Raw genomic sequence first — 17,991 nt, 5'->3', positions numbered from 1 at the left:
AGCAGAATTCGGTTTCAGCTTGATTTGCCGTCTTAACTCTTCAGCTGGTTCGTCACATCGTGAGCTCGGAATCTTGAATGAGTCTACACTACAGCTCAAGAGCGGGGAGAAAAGCCACAAGGCCTCAAAGCTTAGAACAGCAGAAAGCCAGAGTTCCGGATCCTCGAAACCTGATGTTCAATTTTCTGGAAGGCGACGAGCGCTAGCCCTACAGCCAGGAACAGGCCCAGATGGCCCATCGTGTGACCGCGGGAGATCAGACGGCCGTTGACGTCGACCATAGCGGGCCGTCAGGGGTGCCAGGTGGACATTGGACAAGCAGACCTCAGCAATGGATTGGCGCTTCGAGCTCAATGCATCATAATGCCTCCTCGGAAATAGCTCCAATTTCTCTTCCTCACCATTTGGAACTCACTGCCGAGTCCAAGCCAATTTTTTCAATACGAAAATCCGCTATGAAACCACAGGCCAATTGAAGCTCACGGTTGGCTTAGTGAGCTCCCTCCCAAGAGTCCAGACTCCATCTCTACAACCCAACATCAGAGTTTCTCCTTCTCTCAGACATTCCATTCGCACTGTCGCATCAAATTCACACGGCTGCTAGCACCAAAACGGCTGTCCATACCTTGTGCAGCCTAGACATTGTGATGCCATTGCGCTTGGATGCTTTTGTCGCGCGCGTAACGGCGGCGTTGGTGACGGGGTTTGTTCTGCGAAGTCAGCGCCAGCTATCCAATCACAGCTCGTGCCGGGCTCTGCCTGCGGCAGTCGTGGGTGGATGTGGGGACGGGAGTGGGAAATGGTGGGGCTTGTTCCTCCCTCTCTGTCTTTGGGCTGAGCGTCTGCAGGCTTCCCCCTCCCTTCGCTCTCAATGGGTGGCGCCTCTAACCACACGTAGCCAACAGATTGAGCAAAGAAGCACAGGGGCTTCGCGATTGGTACCGTGCCTCATTTTGATCCCCGCTTTCAGAGCTCTCCTACTTCAAATGCTGGCTGCTGGTTCATTTCAGCGACTCGTTGATCACAGCCCGGCAACCCATAATCCGTATATACGGCCTTAATCTGCGCTTTTTTTTCTCTCGTGGCATATATCCATCTTCTTGCTTTCCATCATCCAGCTTTCGTGTCCTTGTCTGGTTTGCTACTCTCCTCCTTTGTTGCTGTGCGTCCCCTGCGCTGCTCGTCCCCTTTGAAGCCCGAGTGCGCCCCTCCTAGACCCCTCTTGGACCCCAGGGCACTCGGCCTTCAGCCCGCCCAGCCCCTTGCTGAGATAAGCAGTGCTGCCCCTTATCTGCCAGCTTCCCCTCCTCGCCGCCGTCAGCTCGCCCGCCAGGCCTCGTCTCGTCCGACCCACTGCGGTACCCCACATCAACGCCCAGCAGAGCCCACGACCTCCTTGCCAACGACGCCAACGCCAGACACCGATCGACCTCTTGCACCTTGATCACCATGGGCGAGCTTCAGGGACGCAAGATCTTCAAGGTTTTCAACCAGGACTTCATCGTCGATGAGCGGTACACCGTGACGAAGGAGCTGGGTCAGGGTGCCTATGGCATTGTCTGGTATGTTCCCCCTCACCTCACCTTTTGATTTTAGAAGCCCAATGCTGATGATGAGGGCTACAGCGCCGCGGTTAACAACCAGACCGGCGAGGGTGTTGCCATCAAGAAGGTCACAAATGTTTTCAGCAAAAAGATCCTGGCCAAGCGCGCCCTGCGCGAGATCAAGCTTCTCCAGCACTTCAGGGGCCACCGCAACGTATGTAGCCCGATACCTGACATGATGTTCCTAGGCTGACTCAATCCCCCCTCTCCTCCCCCATAGATCACTTGTCTGTATGATATGGACATTCCTAGGCCCGACAACTTTAACGAGACGTATCTCTATGAGGGTAGGACTAAGTTTCCTTTGCGGAAAGCTCAGGATAAAAGCTAACTGTCCCCAGAGCTGATGGAGTGCGACCTTGCGGCTATCATCCGCTCAGGCCAGCCCCTGACTGACGCCCACTTCCAGTCCTTCATCTACCAGATTCTGTGCGGCCTGAAGTACATCCACTCAGCGAACGTGCTGCACCGCGACCTGAAGCCGGGGAACCTGCTGGTGAACGCCGACTGCGAGCTCAAGATCTGCGACTTTGGTCTTGCGCGAGGCTTCTCTGTCGATCCCGAGGAAAATGTCGGGTACATGACCGAGTACGTCGCGACGAGATGGTACCGCGCGCCCGAGATCATGCTCAGCTTCCAAAACTACACCAAAGCCAGTACGTTCTCTTTAGCGCTTTAGTTTTGACTGATGGTTAACAAGACAATCCCAGTCGACGTGTGGTCAGTCGGCTGCATCCTCGCCGAGCTGCTCGGCGGACGCCCGTTCTTCAAGGGCAGGGACTACGTCGACCAGCTCAACCAGATTCTGCACATCCTGGGTACCCCTAACGAGGAGACCCTGTCCCGTATTGGCTCGCCCCGCGCCCAAGAATACGTTCGTAACCTCCCTTACATGGCCAAGAAACCCTTCCACACCCTCTTCCCCAACGCCAACCCCGAAGCCCTTGACCTACTCGACAAGATGCTGGCCTTCGACCCCTCCAAACGCATCACCGTCGAAGAGGCCCTCGCCCACCCCTACCTCGCCATCTGGCACGACCCCAGCGACGAGCCCGAGTGTCCCTCTGTCTTCAACTTCGACTTCGAGGCCGTCGACGACATCAACGAGATGCGCAAGATGATCCTCGACGAGGTCTTCCGCTTCCGCCAGCTCGTGCGCACTGCGCCTGGCGCCACGGGCCACGGGTTGCAGGTTAATGTTCAAGCTGTGCCGGTCCCCATGCCCCAGGGCCCTGCGCAGCAGTGGACCGCGGATGATCCGCGCCCGCAGGAGTATACCGAGATGCAGGGGCTTGAGGGCGAGCTTGCGAGGCGATGAGCGGTCGGCTCCGGTGGCCCTGGGCCTGGGAGGGGGAGTGGGGGTGAGGGTGTGAGTGGCGAGAGTTCTGTGTCTGCGGGGACGGGGACGGTGACGGCTACCACAGGGGAAGAAGGTTCTTCTCCCAAGCAGCGGGAAGGGGACAGCGCGCTGGCAGCTAGGCTGAAGAAACTTGTCATTGATGGGGCCAGGCGGTCCCAGGACAGGGAGAAGAAGGAGAGGCCAAGGGAGAAGGATAGGGAAGAGGAGTCGTGGTGGAATGAGAAGCGATGGGACCACTACCTCCGGTTTTGGCGCTCATCGATTGCCTGGATAAAGGCAGATGGACCTTCATCCCTCCCCGCGCCTGTGCCGGCTTCCCTGTGTCGGAATTTACCAACTGCCAGTCCTTCTTCGACACCTGCTGGGACTGTCTCCCTTAATCGTGAAGTGAAACAGGGAATTACGGAGGAAAGAGAAAAAGAGCGATTATTTGAGAGGATGGTCAAGGCATATAAGGATTATTGGAACCGGTTTGAGGCTTCCTCGCCCCCTATTGGTACAGGTGTTGGTACCAAAGGACATATCGGTGGAAGTTTGAATGGAAGCGGTCCGGTTCTGCGTAAGGGGAGTCAGAAAAAAGAGAAAGAAGGGTGCTTTGTATGTTGATATTAGGTCACCGTTTCATTGTGTGTCCTTTTCTTGAGTTTAGTTCCTTTGTTTGAAGAGGATACATTGCGTGTGCTTGGTAAGATTGTTGATACGGATGGTCTGATAGGGGCCACGGTTTTTTTTTTTTGGGAGGTAGTTTAATCGCTGATGAGTGAATGAATGAATGAATGAATGGGTCGTAAGGGTTTCAATTTCCTCTGCTTGTAGCTTGTTTACTTTTCCCAGTTACAAGTGATATATGGACATTATCTGGTTTTCTATTTTGGCTGAGGTTGAGCTATCATGAAACGACGGGCGCTGGTTTGGCAGAGCCGTCAACATGTATCCTCTTAGGGGCCGCTAAGGATGATGTGACGGGCAGAAGTCAGAGTATAGCAAGAAGAGGTGTTATCATTAGCATTGCAAGGGAGCTATCATCATACACTAGCACTACAAGATCCACGGGAACCAGTATATAAAAGACAAGTGACCAGAACCATTGGATTTGATTCCCGAACCTATCATGAAAGGTATCATCATTCTAAGTAGGTAGCTAAGTTGTATGTTTAGTGAACCGCATGACAGCCGCCAATAAGCCAATATACAACAGATATCACAATCAATTACTTTTGTTTTCTCATCCCCTTATACCGACCGACCTGAAAGCAAAAAGATAGATTAAATCCCGAATAAACGCCGCCGCAATGCAATTACGCCGAGCCCGACCAACCCTTCTTTCCCCTTTCCCCCCCCCACCTCCCCCACACCCCTTTCCCATATCTCACCATGGCTAGTTAACTTTCTAGGCATATTCCCTCACTCGAGGTAGGTACGTTCGCCTATTGAGCCTCCACACTCATCATCAAACTCTCCACCATGCCCCCCGTAACAATTGCCAACTCGGCTTTCTCCACCTCCCGATTCACCTTCGCCAGCAGCTGCTGGAACTGTGTCGCCAGCTCGGCGCTCCCGCCCACGTGCTCCGCGTACAGGTCGATTAAATGGAACGCCACATCCACGCAGATACTCCTATATCGTGGATCCGCGACGTACTTCCCTGCCCAGCGGAGGATGTTGATTACGGATAGCTCGTCCCGACCTTGGAGGGCCTCGCGGAGGGCAGAGCGGTGCCGGAGGGCGGTGAGGAGGGTCAAAGCGATGACCGGGTCGTAGCTTGGCGCGGTGGTGTTGAGCACGTCGTCGACTGCGGCGGCATAGCGGCCCTGGCGGAAGGCTTTCTGCCAGGGTTTAAGCTTAGGACGACGGCCGCGGGGATGCGTGCCGGGGTCAGCGGTGGGGATGATCACGTCGGCGGACTCGCCGAGGAGGTCCATGTTCTTGTTGCTCACAGCAGCCCGCTTGCGCTTTGCTTTGGCGGCGTCCAGCTTGGCGATGGCCTCGGGACCTTTGGCCATGGCGGCTTCGACGCGCTCGCGCTCGCGCTCGCGATCGGCAGCGGGGCCGGACAGGCGTGTGCGGATGGATAGCACGCCAGATTGCATGCCTACGGCGAGATGACGGTCATCGTGGGAAGCGCCGGCGGTGATGACGGAGAGGGAGAGGATGGGCGAGGGGTACTTGGCGCCGGCGACGACGTTCCAGGAGGTGGTTTCAAAGACTTTGACGTGGCCATCGAGAGAGCCGGAGACGACGCGGCGGCCTTGAGAGGCCAGGGAGAGCGAGGTCACAGTCTTTTGGTGGTTGGTGATGAGGCGGAGGGGTTTGGCAGCGACGAGGTCGAGGACTGAGATGGCGTTGCCCGAGGCGGCTAGGAGGGTTGTACCGGAGGGGAGGGGCAGGACATCCTCGATGGGATCGGCGTGTTTGAAGGTCATGACGGCACCGCCGGGGGCGCGGGCGTCCCACACACGGACAGTCTCGTCGTAGGAGCCGGAGACGAGCAGGTTGCTGTTAGCAGAGCCTGGCATGAAGGCGCCGCAACGGACGTAGTCAGTGTGGCCTGTAAAGAGGCGGGTTGGGTCGTTGGAGGGAAGATCCCAGAGGCGGACAGTCTTGTCGTCGGAACAGCTCATCAGAGTTGTCAGCTCCGTGGGCGACCACTTGGTCACCCAGACGGGCTGCTTATGGATATGCCATGTCTTGAGGATGACGGCGCGGGTGCCCTGACCGACATCAAACACCTGCATCCGGCCAGTGTCCTCGCCGGCAACCAGAACTCTGCCATCGGGACGGATCTCGCCGCAATGGGCTTCACTGTCGAAGCGACCAATAGTCTTGAGCGGCTCGCGTTTGCGGATGGAGAAGATCTCGACACGGGGACCAGCCGTGACGGCGAAAAGGTCGTTGGTCTTAGCAGCAGCGACGAGCGACGACGAAACCAAGGCGGTGGTGCCGAGAGACGCGGGGAAACTGATGTGCGAAATGGGCCAATTCGCAGTCGATGTATGCGATTTTTGCTTTTTGAATGAACGCCAGTAGCGTTGCTCGGCCGTTATGGGGCTCGGCCCCGAGGGCAGCTTGAGCTGGGGCAGCGGGACAACCTCGGCTGCCATGGTTGCGGATGATGGTGTTGTTGTTGTTGTTGTTGTTGTTGTTGTTGTTGTTGTTGACGATGGGTTTCTGATCAATCGCCTATCGCTCAACTTTTTTTTTGAAATTTTGGAGGAGCCCAGACCTGCGGGGCGCGCCAAGCCTGCCCGAGGCCAGACTGTCAAATGGGTCCACATGCAGTGTGGGTGCCACTCAATTCAGACCCTCATCTGATTGGCAGCCGAAGTCTACCCCGCTCAGCAATCCGGTATCCGAGCCAAGGCCCCGGGCCCCACAGCTCGAATGCCTTCAAAAATCGTGGTGCGCCGTCCGGGTTATGCTCTCTTTTTCCTCTTCTTCCTTTCAAGGATCATGAGAGTCTACCAAAATCCTGTGCTACCCCAGTTCCGTACCAACCCCATGCTTCTTGATGACGCATCCAAGAGTGTCTCAGGAGATAGGGCACAGGTAGAGGAAGGCGTGGATCTATGGGAACCTGGAGGACGCGCAAAATATCAACTTCGGGTGAAGAGCTACCACGCGACAATCCATCTTGCTGTCATTTTAGCCATTCTCGAGCTGATGTGTCTGGACCTTTGATCATGATTCTGTACCTAGCCGCTGTCAGAATGAATATTCACCATTTGGACCAGTCAATGTCTCTTTGCCACGAATACTGCCGTCCTTTGATTGGCAGGTTTATGGATCAATTTTACGTGTTATGTGCTGTGCTGTGCGGTCATTGTCAGCAGCTCTGCCCAACCCCAAAGAGCCATCCCGACCAGACCCATCATGGGCCAAATATTCCCAAAACTTCGAGCCTAGCTCTATCAAGCTGCCAAGTGGAAAAATGAAATGCTTCCCATCCGCCCGGGGACTTCTTAAATGAAGGGTGGGCCGGGGATAGTTTGCTCTGTGCTGGTTGCAGATCTAGATGAACTTTGCACCCGGGCATTGCAAAGTTTGTGTGAACGTGTGAACTTGATCTGCTTCTTTTTTTTTTGGCAACTCCAACGCCAACAACAACAACAACAACAACAACAACAACAACAACAAAACAAAAAAAAAAACCTGGTGTAGACGTTCACGGCTTTGCGATTCACCTGTGTGCACTTACATTCTGCAGCTCTACCGCGTCAAGCTCAAACTGGTCTTGAAGCAACCAGCACCTCAGCAACACTCCTCACAAGCAACACCCGACTACCCGTGCAACCAACAGGCCACCCACAGATCCTTCCCTATCTGGGTTCACCCTCTTCATGTAGTCAAGCAGTTTGTGCAGTCGCCCTCTGGCCATCTCATCTCCAGAGCCCAGAACCTCGCTTCCTTCGCTTCTGCCTACAAGCTCCGGACCCAAGAGTCGTCCTTGCCACTTATCCCGTGTTTGTTTTCTCAGCGAACGTTATTGCCATCCCATATTAATATCTTTGGCCAAAAGTGGCAGTCACTGCCCTCTGTCTGGCCATCTGTGCCTTCCTGTCTGGAGTTTAGAGTCACAACATTGTGCATCGTACCTGCTATCTACCTAGTCTGCCCAGTCTGCTCAATCGCTCCTGCCGTTATCACTTCATCATTATCACCAGTCTGAGCCATTGATGCTCTCTTAGTTTGTGTGGCCTTTTTGTTTCCTTCACCTTTTCTTTTCTTCCTTTGCTCCCATCAATGCTTGCATGCACTTTGCAAGATCTGGCAACCCTTCATCTCAACTTTTCGTGTCGCGCTGTCTTTCGCACGAGCAAGCCTAGATCTCCAGCATCCTGCCCGGCCGACAAAGGGCGACGACGGACGTCATGCTGACCGCGCCCGCGCCCGCGCCCATTCGAGCTTTTTTTTGCGAATTCTGCGAATCTCCGCCAATACTTTTCTTTGCAGTCAGATCCCACCAGTCAGCTTGAGTCTGACTCTCTGTGCTTAGCTGTGTTCGTCTGTGAGACAGACAAGTACTCAGGAGAAAGGATCTTTCACAATGCCGGCGCCACCCTCTGGTCCTGGCCCTGGAGGGGCCTCACGTCCCTTGTCCACAGCCGTTGTCTCCTATGCCGATCGTCTCCAGATTGCCTCATCGAATGCTACTGCCCAGGCCTTCCTTGGCAGCCGTCAGCCGGCATGGCTCAATCCGAATGCTGCTGCAACCTCTACGAACTCAGTCAAAAAGCTCAGCACCCGTCTGACTTTCAGTCGCCAGCCCGCTATTAAACCACCACAGGCACAGGCTCAGGCGCAGGCTCAGGACCAGAACCAGCCAAATCAAACGCAGGCTCCGATTTCGACCGTTACCTCAACTTCTACAGCCTCGCCGACCGCCCAGCAACCCCAGCGGCCCCAGAAGGGGCACCAGCAGCAGCTAATCCAGAGCTATCAACAGCCGCAGCAGCAGTAAGTCATCCAGCCCAGCACAAGTCCTGCGGTGTGATTTGCTTACAGGCCTTCCTCCAGTCCAGCGCCCCCCATACTTCCCTCTCCGGCTCCCAGCGATGAACCGAGCCCTGCCCAGTCCACTTCGCTCGAGAGTCCGAGGGCCATGGCTGCCCCCCTTCCCGATGCTCAGAACTCCAGGCAGACGCCCGCTCCAGCCGCCGCTTCTCTTGCTCACGTCACCGAGACTCGCTTCGCACCCGTCCTAGCTGTCGACGATGATGTACAAGAAGTCCCGGGGGCGCAGCTCACCGCACAGGCTTCCTCGAGGTCGTCTCGCCCGTCGTCTACCTCAGCCTCGGCAGCTTCGACGCCAGCTCCGGGCCCGATGCCGGCCCTAGCCCCCATAGCTCCAGCGCAGGCCCCTACTCCGCTCTCCGTCGCGTCGACCTCATCTCCTGCCCTCCCTGCTGGCCCCGCGATGGCACCGATGCCGCCCCCTCGCCCCGTATCGACTTCCCAGCCCCTACCCCGGCTTCAGCCTGCTCCCCCTCGTCCTCTCCCTCCTCTTGCTCCTGCTCCTGCTCCTTCTCCTTCACCGGTCAACCAGCCTGCGGCCCAAGCTACGGCCAATAAAAACAAGAGGAGACGCACTGAGTGGGTGACGCGGGTAAACGGATTGCCCATCGACAGGGTACTGACTATGTCCTTTAGGCCGCTCTCTCCATGTCCCAGATGCGTCGGTTGGGCCGTTAAACTGGACCATTACATTGGGGCTTGCGGCGGGGAGACCGCTCTCGAACCTAAGGTTTTGAAACCTCGACTCGTTCTCCTGCGCTGTGCTTGCCGCGACCACGACGAGTTCTTTCTCGCCCTGCACCAGCTCTTCACTATATGGTCCCAGTCTCGCGAACAGGTTTACCAGACTCTCGCACCCGATCCGACCAGGACCACAGGGTGGAACGCCTCCGCCATCGAGAATGGCTTCAGCATCCTCGAGGCGTTGCTTAAGAAGAACGACGAGATGCCGCTAGTCCATCAGCTTTGGCTCGCCATGTTTCCCGACGACATCATAGAGTGGCCCCGAGCCTACACGGATGGCCAGGTACACGACCCAAACAGCCCCTGCCCCAGGCTGATCCAGGTGATTACCCATTTCTTGATGCAGCTGGGCGCCCGGTACCCGACCATGGTCAACGAGGTCGTTGCACGAGGCTACCCCTTCCTTGTCGAGGAGATGCTCCAACTTGGCTGTACATCTTCCAACATGCAGAAAATCATCTATACTGCAAGCCGCCGGCGCCTGGGTGTCCTGGACGGCTGCGGCTGTGAAAACGAGATGGAGCGAATATTTGAGGAAGACCAAAACCGCCATCGCGCGGGCCCCTTCAATCTCCCACATTTCCTACTTGCCGAGGCTCAGGAGCGACAACATCGCAATAACATCATCCCCCGCTACAAACAGGTCGTTGCTGCGGCTCAACAGCAGGCACGTCTACGCATGCAGATGACAACGCCTCTCCAAAATCAGCCCTTCCCTGGCACAAGCAACACGGTCAATGCACCACAGGCGCAACCTCTTCCTCCTGCTCAGTTCTCTATGCCTGCTTATGCTAGTACACCGGGTCACTCACCGCTGGCATCACCAACCATGGTCCCATCACAGAATTCTTTCACAGCACCCCCAGGGACGAGTCAGCCTATGATGCCTGCAGCTCAAATCAGAGTGCATCACCACAACGGGGCTGCCTACATTTACTATACGCCGGGCTCAACGATACCCAACCAAAACATGACGCAGGTCCAGGCTCAGCAGCAACAGCACCAGCAAGCCCAAGCCGCTGTCATGCGCACCCAGCAACAGTCGCAGCATGCTCAGCAGCAACACTTGCAGCAGCTTTGGGCAGGAAGACAGCAGCAGCAGCAGCAGCAGCAGCAGCAACAGCAACAGCAGCAACAGCAACAGCAGCAACAGCAACAGCAGCAACAGCAGCAGTACATGCGCAATTCTCGAGCTGCCAACACCCGTCGTCCTACCAATCTCAACATCAACCTCGCCCGCCCCATCCTGCCGGCGATAGATGTACGGCAGCCTTCGACACCACAACCCCTTACCCCCCTGAACCAATCTTTCCCCCAGGCAGCCCTCCAGCCACCTCAGCCTTTCCCGTCGGTTCCCTCGGCTGTCCCTGTGCCTGTTATGAACCAGCAACCCTCACCTCAGGCAGCATTACCAGCGCAGCACGCGCCCGAGACGCCGACTGATCGCTTGATCCCGCCCCCGAACCATCAGATCCCACGTAACGAGTGGCCTCATGATCCGTCAGATGTGAGGGCGATCCAAGTGGCACTACATCAAGCACACGTTCGCAGTCCCAAGCGCGTCATCAAGGAGCTCAACCCGGAGCGTTTCTACCAGAGCATCAAATCGCTTCCTTTTGGCCCTCAGGCTATTCCGCCCAAGAACACGCTTTACGAGTTTCGCTTCGAGGTCTCGCCCGAGCAACTGGCGTTGGCTGCGACTCGCTCCAAGAAACATGGCGGTTACCTGCCGGTGATCGAGCACTTCAATGGCGCCCTGCGCTGGCGTGTCAAGTGCTGCCGCGTCAACCGCTCGCCTGACTCGCCTCCTTCTGAGCACCAGTGGGCCGTTATGGACGTCAACTGGCCGCCTAACATCTTCATGACTCTCAACCAGCAAGCTCTCTCTGTCCGCCACCAGCCCCACAACGGCAAGGACCTGCCCACCGAAGTGACCGAGTTCATCGTTGCCGGCACCAATGTGCTCAAGGTCGGCATCCCCGACCACAGCAACCGCGATCAGGCCAAGGACCGCTTCATCGCCGTCGAGCTGGTCGAGACCCTCAGCCACAGCACCATCTTGTCCACGATCTGGTCATCTGGTGTTATCCCCGCCGCCGATACGCTTGCTACCATCAAGCGTCGCCTGAACAGCACCTCATCCCTCAACGATGATGACGATGGTATAGTAGTCGCCCAGCCCGATCTGCCCATTGACCTGGCCGACCCCTTCTCAGCTACGATCTGGAAGGTTCCCGCCCGCGGCATGCACTGCACTCATCTCGAGTGCTTCGACCTGGAAACCTGGCTCAACACTCGGCCTGCTAAGGCCAGTCTGAAGTGCATTCACGGCCATGGAGGGTTGAATGCCACGCAAGCAGCGTGCTGCAGTCGTCCGGAGCCGTCTAACCCGGATAAGTGGCGGTGTCCGATCTGCATGGGGGATGCAAGACCCGGCAGTCTAAGGGTAGATGCGTTTTTGATGGGGGTGAGGGAGCAGTTGGAGAAGGAGGGCCGGCTGAACGGGGTGAAGAGCTTGAGAGTCAAAGACGATGGCAGTTGGTGTGTTGTCGTTGAGAAGGATGACGGGGAGAGTGAGGATGAGGGCCCAGCGAGGAAGAAAGTGGCGTTGGGGCCGAAGCCGATCGCGGCTAAGAAGGAGGGGAGTATGGATAGGGCTGCGGCGGTGCCTGTTGTGCCCAAGAAGGAGGTGGAAGTTATTGTGTTGGATGACGACTAGTTATGTTGTTATCGCCTTCTGCCCCCTCCGTCTACGGCAGGATGTACTGGAGGTTCCAGTGATACTGGAACTACCTAGATCATACCTCGACACCCCCTCACGTTTGTGGCTTTCGGTCAAAGCCACGGTTTTGGACTCTTCGCTTGCTTTGAGTCTTCGGTTTTCGATTCTTTACCAGCCCGGCGTTTTTTTAAACGTACTAATACTTTTAATAATCTTACACTTAATACCTGGTTTTTTCTGGTCATACCATAGAGAGAGGATGACCAGGTCTGTCTTTAACAACTCTCTCACGCCATTCCTGATTACCCCCCTCCTTTTTTTAAAGAAAAATTCTTTTACTCGGAAGGGAAAGAGCCTCCTTTTTTATGATCCGGTTTAGGACTTCGGTTTTGCCTCTTGAGATACAGAAGCTGGATGGATTTAGCGCAAGCATGGATTCTTCGGTCACGTCCGACAAAGATGATGACTTTCTTATTACTTCGGATCGGATCGGTATGGTCTTTGGGATGGCTGGGCGTGATCGGTCACTCGCTCAGGATGGAAACAAAGGTTTATGGCTGGGTCGGTCGGCATTGACATGGAGCATCCAATGGGATTTGCATGGGCAGGGAGTTCTCCGCGTTTGTTTTGCTTTTTCTACTAGTTTTCTTTCTACGTACTGGCCTCTCTTGGTCTGGTCGAGGAGTCGGTCTGCATGATGGGGAGTTGGTTTGGTTTGGTCTGGCCGGTTCGGTTTGGCTTCCTTGGGAGTAATGAGGGGAAGGAAAGTAGGTGGTTTGCATGTTTGACGTTTGTGTTTGATACCATCTTTCTCGGATGAGGAGGAGTGTGCTGGCTGCCTATGTAAGGCGCTGTCTCATGTCTTCAAGAGGCGGCGCTAAGATTTAGATACTTACGTTCTTGCCGACCAGCTTCCTCCTTAGATTTAGGGTCATCCTGATAGTACATATCTGCCTTCTGGAGACGTGATAGTAACTGACGGGCAAGGCTCTGGGTGATACCAAGATAGCTGGGCTAGAGCAGATAGGTGGTGGTTTAGGAAAATAAAGAGATAGTCATAGTAGTGAAAACCACCTCCCTCTGGTTTGTCAAGTGAACATGATGTGTGAACATCACTATCGATGCCCAAATTCAGGCATGGAGCTTTCAATGACCCTGAACAGAAACGTTTGATGTCACAACAAGCCCTGGAACTAGACATTTTGGGAGTGGAATTGTGTATTGACTGTGAGTACAATGAATGATCAACAACAGAAATGAAGTTAGCTACCTGTCTACAAAACCAAAAGAGGAACAAAGAGCATTACCAATCCATTACTCCCAGACACCTTTACACCACTAAGCAGCCGCCGTCATCCAGTCGTAATGCACTGTGCAACCCCCGATCTCCTATACCAGTCAACCAAAGAGATATATATAACCACCCATTCTGACCAAAACCCTGTCAATCCGATACCGAGAGAAGAACCGATCCTATTCACCTGCGCCATAACCCGATTGCTACCCAATAAGGAAAAGGAAAAAGAGCAAGTGAAAAAAAAAAAAAGAAAAGAGAGAGAAAACGTAGCCGTAGCCAAAACAACACCTGCTCGCTCACTCGCTGTATACACCTTGCCATGGCGCCGTATACCAACCAACCCTCAGAGTGACGAACGTAACCAACCCCAAAAATCAGGTGTAGATGCAGATAGAAAGCTATGCAGGATATATCCCCTGAAGATCTCCCATGCTGACAGACGGCTTGCTCTAGTATATATCCAACTCCCTCCAAAAGCTATCCAAATGAACAATCAAGGCCAATCGCCCTCATCCTCCCTCCTCCCCTCCGTCGCAGTGGCGTCCTCATGGATCTGGAAGCCCATTGCCGTCATCGCCCCTCCATTTCCGCTCCCAGCTGCTGGAGCAGGGGCTGGCAAAGAGCCCGCAGTTGGCACAGCGGTTGTGCTAATCCCCACATTAAGCGGTGGCCCTAACAGAAGTTGATGTTTTCCCCCACCGCCGCCGCCGCCGCCGTTGCTGCTAGAGTGATGTCTCTGATGGCCGTGGGCATGATAATGATGGCCATGATGATGGGGTTGGTGAGCATGATAATGCTGCTGCACAACCGCCCAAGCTCCCGGCGGCGGTCGGCTCGAGTATTCGCTCGGCGCTTGAGAACTAGATCCCGGGCTGGAGCTCACGCTCGCGTCGTTTTCTATGTCTTCTTCCTCTACCTCCTCCCTCTCCCCCTCGTCCTTGCCCCGGAGCTCGGCGTCGCCATCGACGTCAGCATCCTGCAGTGCTAAATCCCGACTTTCGTTATCACTTCCCTTCTCCTCCTCCTCCTCCTCCTCCTCCTCATCATCATCATCATCATCGTCGTCGTCGTCATCACGCTCACTCCCATTCCCACTCGTTGTGGTGGTCGTGGTAGTAGTCGTCATATCGTGTGCCGAAACCCCTGTGGTAGTGGGGTCGTCTTCGTGAATTTCGATTATGCTTAGGCTGCGACGGGCGGGGCGGTTGTGGTGGCTGTGGGGTTGTTGTTGGGCGCTTGCGAAGGAGGAGGATGCGGATGAGGGGCCGGGGGTAGATGAAGAAGGGGAAGAGGAGGAGGAAGAGGGGGAGGAGGAGGAGGAGGAGGAGGAAGAGGTTGGTTCGTGGTTCTCACTGTCGGAGTCCATCGGGAAGTCTTCGTCGTCGGCGAAAGAACTGTTGTGGTTGTGGTAGCTGCGATGATGGGGGTTATGCATTTGTTCTTGGGCATCTTCGATGCCTGCCCAGGGGATGTCCTCTGGTCGGAGGGGCCCCTGAGGAGAGGAGGAGAGGATTTGCGGCTGATGGTGATGATAAGAGGAACGATGAGAGCGCTGACGACTGCCAAAGCCATGCCACTCGGGGTGAAGAGAACGGTAGTGATTGGGCTGGCCGCCATCGGTCTCAATCCCGTCTAACTCATCTTCTTCCTCTTCATCATCCTCCATATCTTCGTACACATCAAAATCCAAGTCCCCGTCCTCATCTTGATAATACCCACTATGCCGGCGGGAACTGCGTCCCGAAGACCGTCCTCCACTACTCCGGCCATGATTCTCCTCTCCCGCAGTTAAGTCGTCGTCGTAGAGGTCCGTCCCCGACCCGTTCCCATCATCATAGCAACTCAAATCGGTCATCTCCTCATCCTCTTCCTCACCATCGTCCTCATAGCCACTCCTCAACACAGGAGGAGGAGGAGGAGGAGGAGGAGGAGGTCTGCTTCCCGCGCGATGATATCCATACACATGCTCTGGCACAGCCTCACTATGCGGAGTGTTGTAATAAAACCCTGGCGTCGTGCCCCTCCTCTCTCTCTCCCTGTCACGATTATCCCGATTGTTATCATACCCATACGGCCCGCTCGGCGCGAGCGACGGTGATCGTGACAAACTGGTCCGACTCCAGCGGGGGGTGTTTCGCTGAATGATGCTCGGCGCGGGGGACTTGGTGGCAAACCTCCTCTTGTTGTAGCCATGTCCAGCCACGACAGCAGCAGCAGACGATGACAACGACGACCCGGCTGCTGCGTGGGCGTAGCTCAGCCGAGGACTTGGTCTGGGGCTGGGCCTTGCGCCGCCCATACTCACAAATGGCGACTGTCGTCTTTCGTAAGGCGTAGCATGCGACATCCTCCTCCTAGATTGCGCAGGAGAGGGCATGGCCCTCGACATGGACACCCCGACCCCCTCGGGGGGAACAGACCCCAATCTGAGCCTCGGCGGTACCGACGTCTTTCTCTCCACCCGCTGTTGGATGGGGGCGGAGGACCCCGGCATAGGCGACTGCCCTCTTAGCAGGGCCGACGCGCTCGACATCATGGGCGACTGGATACCCGTGTAGAAGGACGGTTCCGTTGACGAGGGTCTCGACGACGCAGCCGCGGAGGAGCGGGAGAGATGCGTCGACAGACGCAGGGACTGATTCGGCGGCTGTTGATGAGGCGGGTCATCGAGGCGGTCATGATATTGCCAGCACGTCTCGGGGACGTCACTTTCCGGGGGCTTGGCCGAGGCAGACAGCTCGCTGCCGCTGCATTGGGAGTCGGGATACACCCGGCTGAGCTGGCGAATCTTGTGCCAGGTCCAGCCGCTTTCGAACGAGACTTGTCCGATGTAGTGGTCTTGGAGGTAGGCCTCGGGCTGGGTGATGTAGAGTCTTTGAATCGGTGTCGATTTCATGACGACGGAGGAGACGAGGAACTCGAAGGTCCAGAGGCCCGGGGTGATGAGTTCATGCGGCGCAAGAAAGCGCAAGCGGGAGTCCTTGTGGAGTTTGCGGAGGGGTATCCAGGGGTGCTGGAGGGCTTGGTAGCGGGACAGGGCGTACTCGCCTGCGAGCAGTTCCTCTCTGAGGCCCGGGGCGGGGGTTGCGATGCGGAAGATGTCTACGAAAGCCTCGTGCACGGCGAGGTCGACGCTTCGGAAGTCGGGCCCGCGCACGAGAATAGTTTTGATGAAGCCGCGGCTCTTGAGCCGCTGGTCGATGACTTTTCCCGGAGGGAAGGCCTTCGGCAGGAGGGCGTTTGAGTCGGGTGCCTGGCCAGGCCACTCGTGGAACTTGGGCGACTGGGGATCGGGGGTTGACCGGCTTAGAGTGTTAGGCATCTGCGTCCAGTCGTCGCCGGTCGACCGTCTGCGGTTGGAGAACTCTCGCGCCGAGACCCAGATGCCTTTCAGAGGGAAGGGCAGGAAGACGACTTCTACCTCCCACGGCTTGGTATAGGTCGGGGGCGCGACAGCCTGGAGCTGCTTGACGGTCGCCTCCAGAGCCTGTAACTTCGTGTAAAGCTCCCCTCCGCGCACAGTAGCGTTCGAATCAACAGAGACGACGCTGGCCGTGGCATCGTCTGCGCCGGCGCCGCGACGGCTAGCCACCACGCTCATGTTATCATCCAGACGTTTCTCCATCTCTTCCACGCGGTTCTCGAGATCGGCCACGCGCAGGTCGACGTTGTCATAGCGCTCGTGGCAATCGTCATGACTAGGCACCAGCGAGAAGGATGTGCTCTCCAGCTTGTCCAGACGCTGAGAGTGCGACTCAAGACGCTGTTCATGACTCCCAAGCCGCTGCTCATGGGTATCAACCCTCTCCGAAAGCTTCTGCAGCGCGGCAGGATCCGGCCGAGGAGTCAAATCCCGCGCGCTGACCTCCGCAGCATCCTGTGTCGCATCGGGATCGCCGTCATCAGCATTCTGCGCCGGCCGGCGGGCATCCTTCGGAGGGCCCAGGGTCTGCAGCCCCTTGCCAGCGAATGGTTTGAGATAGCGCAGCTGGCTCGACGACGCCGTCGATGGCGGCCGCGGGGGCGTCACAAAAGACTGCGCGGGCATCGGCGAATGATTGTTGTCGCTCCGGATTAGCGGGGGCGGCATCAAATCCCCCCAGCCAATGCACGTATCCGGGATCTGGCTCTCCGCCGGCCGAGGGGCCTCCTCGATCGCCGCCGACCGCGGTAGACTTCCGGGGTTATGGAACTCCAACAGATTAAAATCCAATGCTGCACCGAGGCTAGCAGGCATCTGGAACGACTGGAAGTCCTGCAACGGGCTCAGCGGCTCTCGATGTCCCTTCGGCCGCTGGTTCTCCTGTCCTACCTGAGTCGCGGGGTTCGTCGCAGCTCCCGAGGCAGCCTGTGTCGGTTGGGCAGCAGTAGTAGGCGGCAGGTCCTCATGGAAGCAGGCATGGTGCGAGCACATGCAGACCTCGGCCAGGTTGGAGGGCATGGCGCCGGGGTCCTGCTGCCCGCTGGCGCCAGCACTAGGACCGGAGCCGGAGAAGGACGCGCGGCTCCAAAAACGACGACAACCACATCGCGGAAGCGTTTGGTCGGTGTAGTTGCATGGACCGCTGGGTAGGGCGGGGGGAAGACTGGCGCGCAGAGAGGGAGCGTCGTTATAGATGTCGAAGGCGTAGGAGCTGCCGGCGCCAGGCTTGTCAAAGGGTGCGGCAGCCATTGAGACGTCGGGGGACCATCGGGCGGCGATACGCTGGTTGGGGCGAGGTCGGAACAGGAAAAAGGGTTTTTTTTTTTTTTT

At 56.6% G+C, this 17,991-nt stretch overlaps 4 protein-coding genes across 4 annotated transcripts; 2 read left to right on the top strand and 2 right to left on the bottom strand.

The window, feature by feature from the left end:
* Positions 1–1,449: 1,449 nt before the first annotated feature.
* On the top strand, positions 1,450–2,922 carry CTHT_0063880 (mitogen-activated protein kinase SLT2/MPK1-like protein; the record flags this gene model as incomplete). Its single annotated transcript, XM_006696631.1, has 5 exons — positions 1,450–1,562; positions 1,626–1,758; positions 1,825–1,891; positions 1,946–2,260; positions 2,315–2,922. 5 exons carry the CDS (start codon positions 1,450–1,452, stop codon positions 2,920–2,922), a joined length of 1,236 nt encoding a protein of 411 aa, XP_006696694.1.
* A 1,469-nt stretch (positions 2,923–4,391) lies between these two features.
* On the bottom strand, positions 4,392–6,065 carry CTHT_0063870 (uncharacterized protein; the record flags this gene model as incomplete). Its single annotated transcript, XM_006696630.1, has 1 exon — positions 4,392–6,065. One exon carries the CDS (start codon positions 6,063–6,065, stop codon positions 4,392–4,394), a length of 1,674 nt encoding a protein of 557 aa, XP_006696693.1.
* A 1,943-nt stretch (positions 6,066–8,008) lies between these two features.
* On the top strand, positions 8,009–11,938 carry CTHT_0063860 (uncharacterized protein; the record flags this gene model as incomplete). The annotated part of the gene is made up of 2 exons (XM_006696629.1): positions 8,009–8,418; positions 8,479–11,938. The coding sequence occupies 2 exons, from the start codon at positions 8,009–8,011 to the stop codon at positions 11,936–11,938; spliced, it is 3,870 nt and encodes a 1,289-aa protein (XP_006696692.1).
* A 1,793-nt stretch (positions 11,939–13,731) lies between these two features.
* On the bottom strand, positions 13,732–17,910 carry CTHT_0063850 (uncharacterized protein; the record flags this gene model as incomplete). Its single annotated transcript, XM_006696628.1, has 1 exon — positions 13,732–17,910. The coding sequence occupies one exon, from the start codon at positions 17,908–17,910 to the stop codon at positions 13,732–13,734; it is 4,179 nt and encodes a 1,392-aa protein (XP_006696691.1).
* Between the last annotated feature and the right edge of the window lie 81 nt (positions 17,911–17,991).

Source organism: Thermochaetoides thermophila, assembly GCF_000221225.1.
Source record: "Thermochaetoides thermophila DSM 1495 unplaced genomic scaffold scf7180000011821, whole genome shotgun sequence".
Classification (NCBI taxonomy): Eukaryota; Fungi; Ascomycota; class Sordariomycetes; order Sordariales; family Chaetomiaceae; genus Thermochaetoides; species Thermochaetoides thermophila.
The sequence above is the reverse complement of the archived record's forward strand: the minus strand, read 5'-3'. Positions and strand labels throughout refer to the sequence as shown.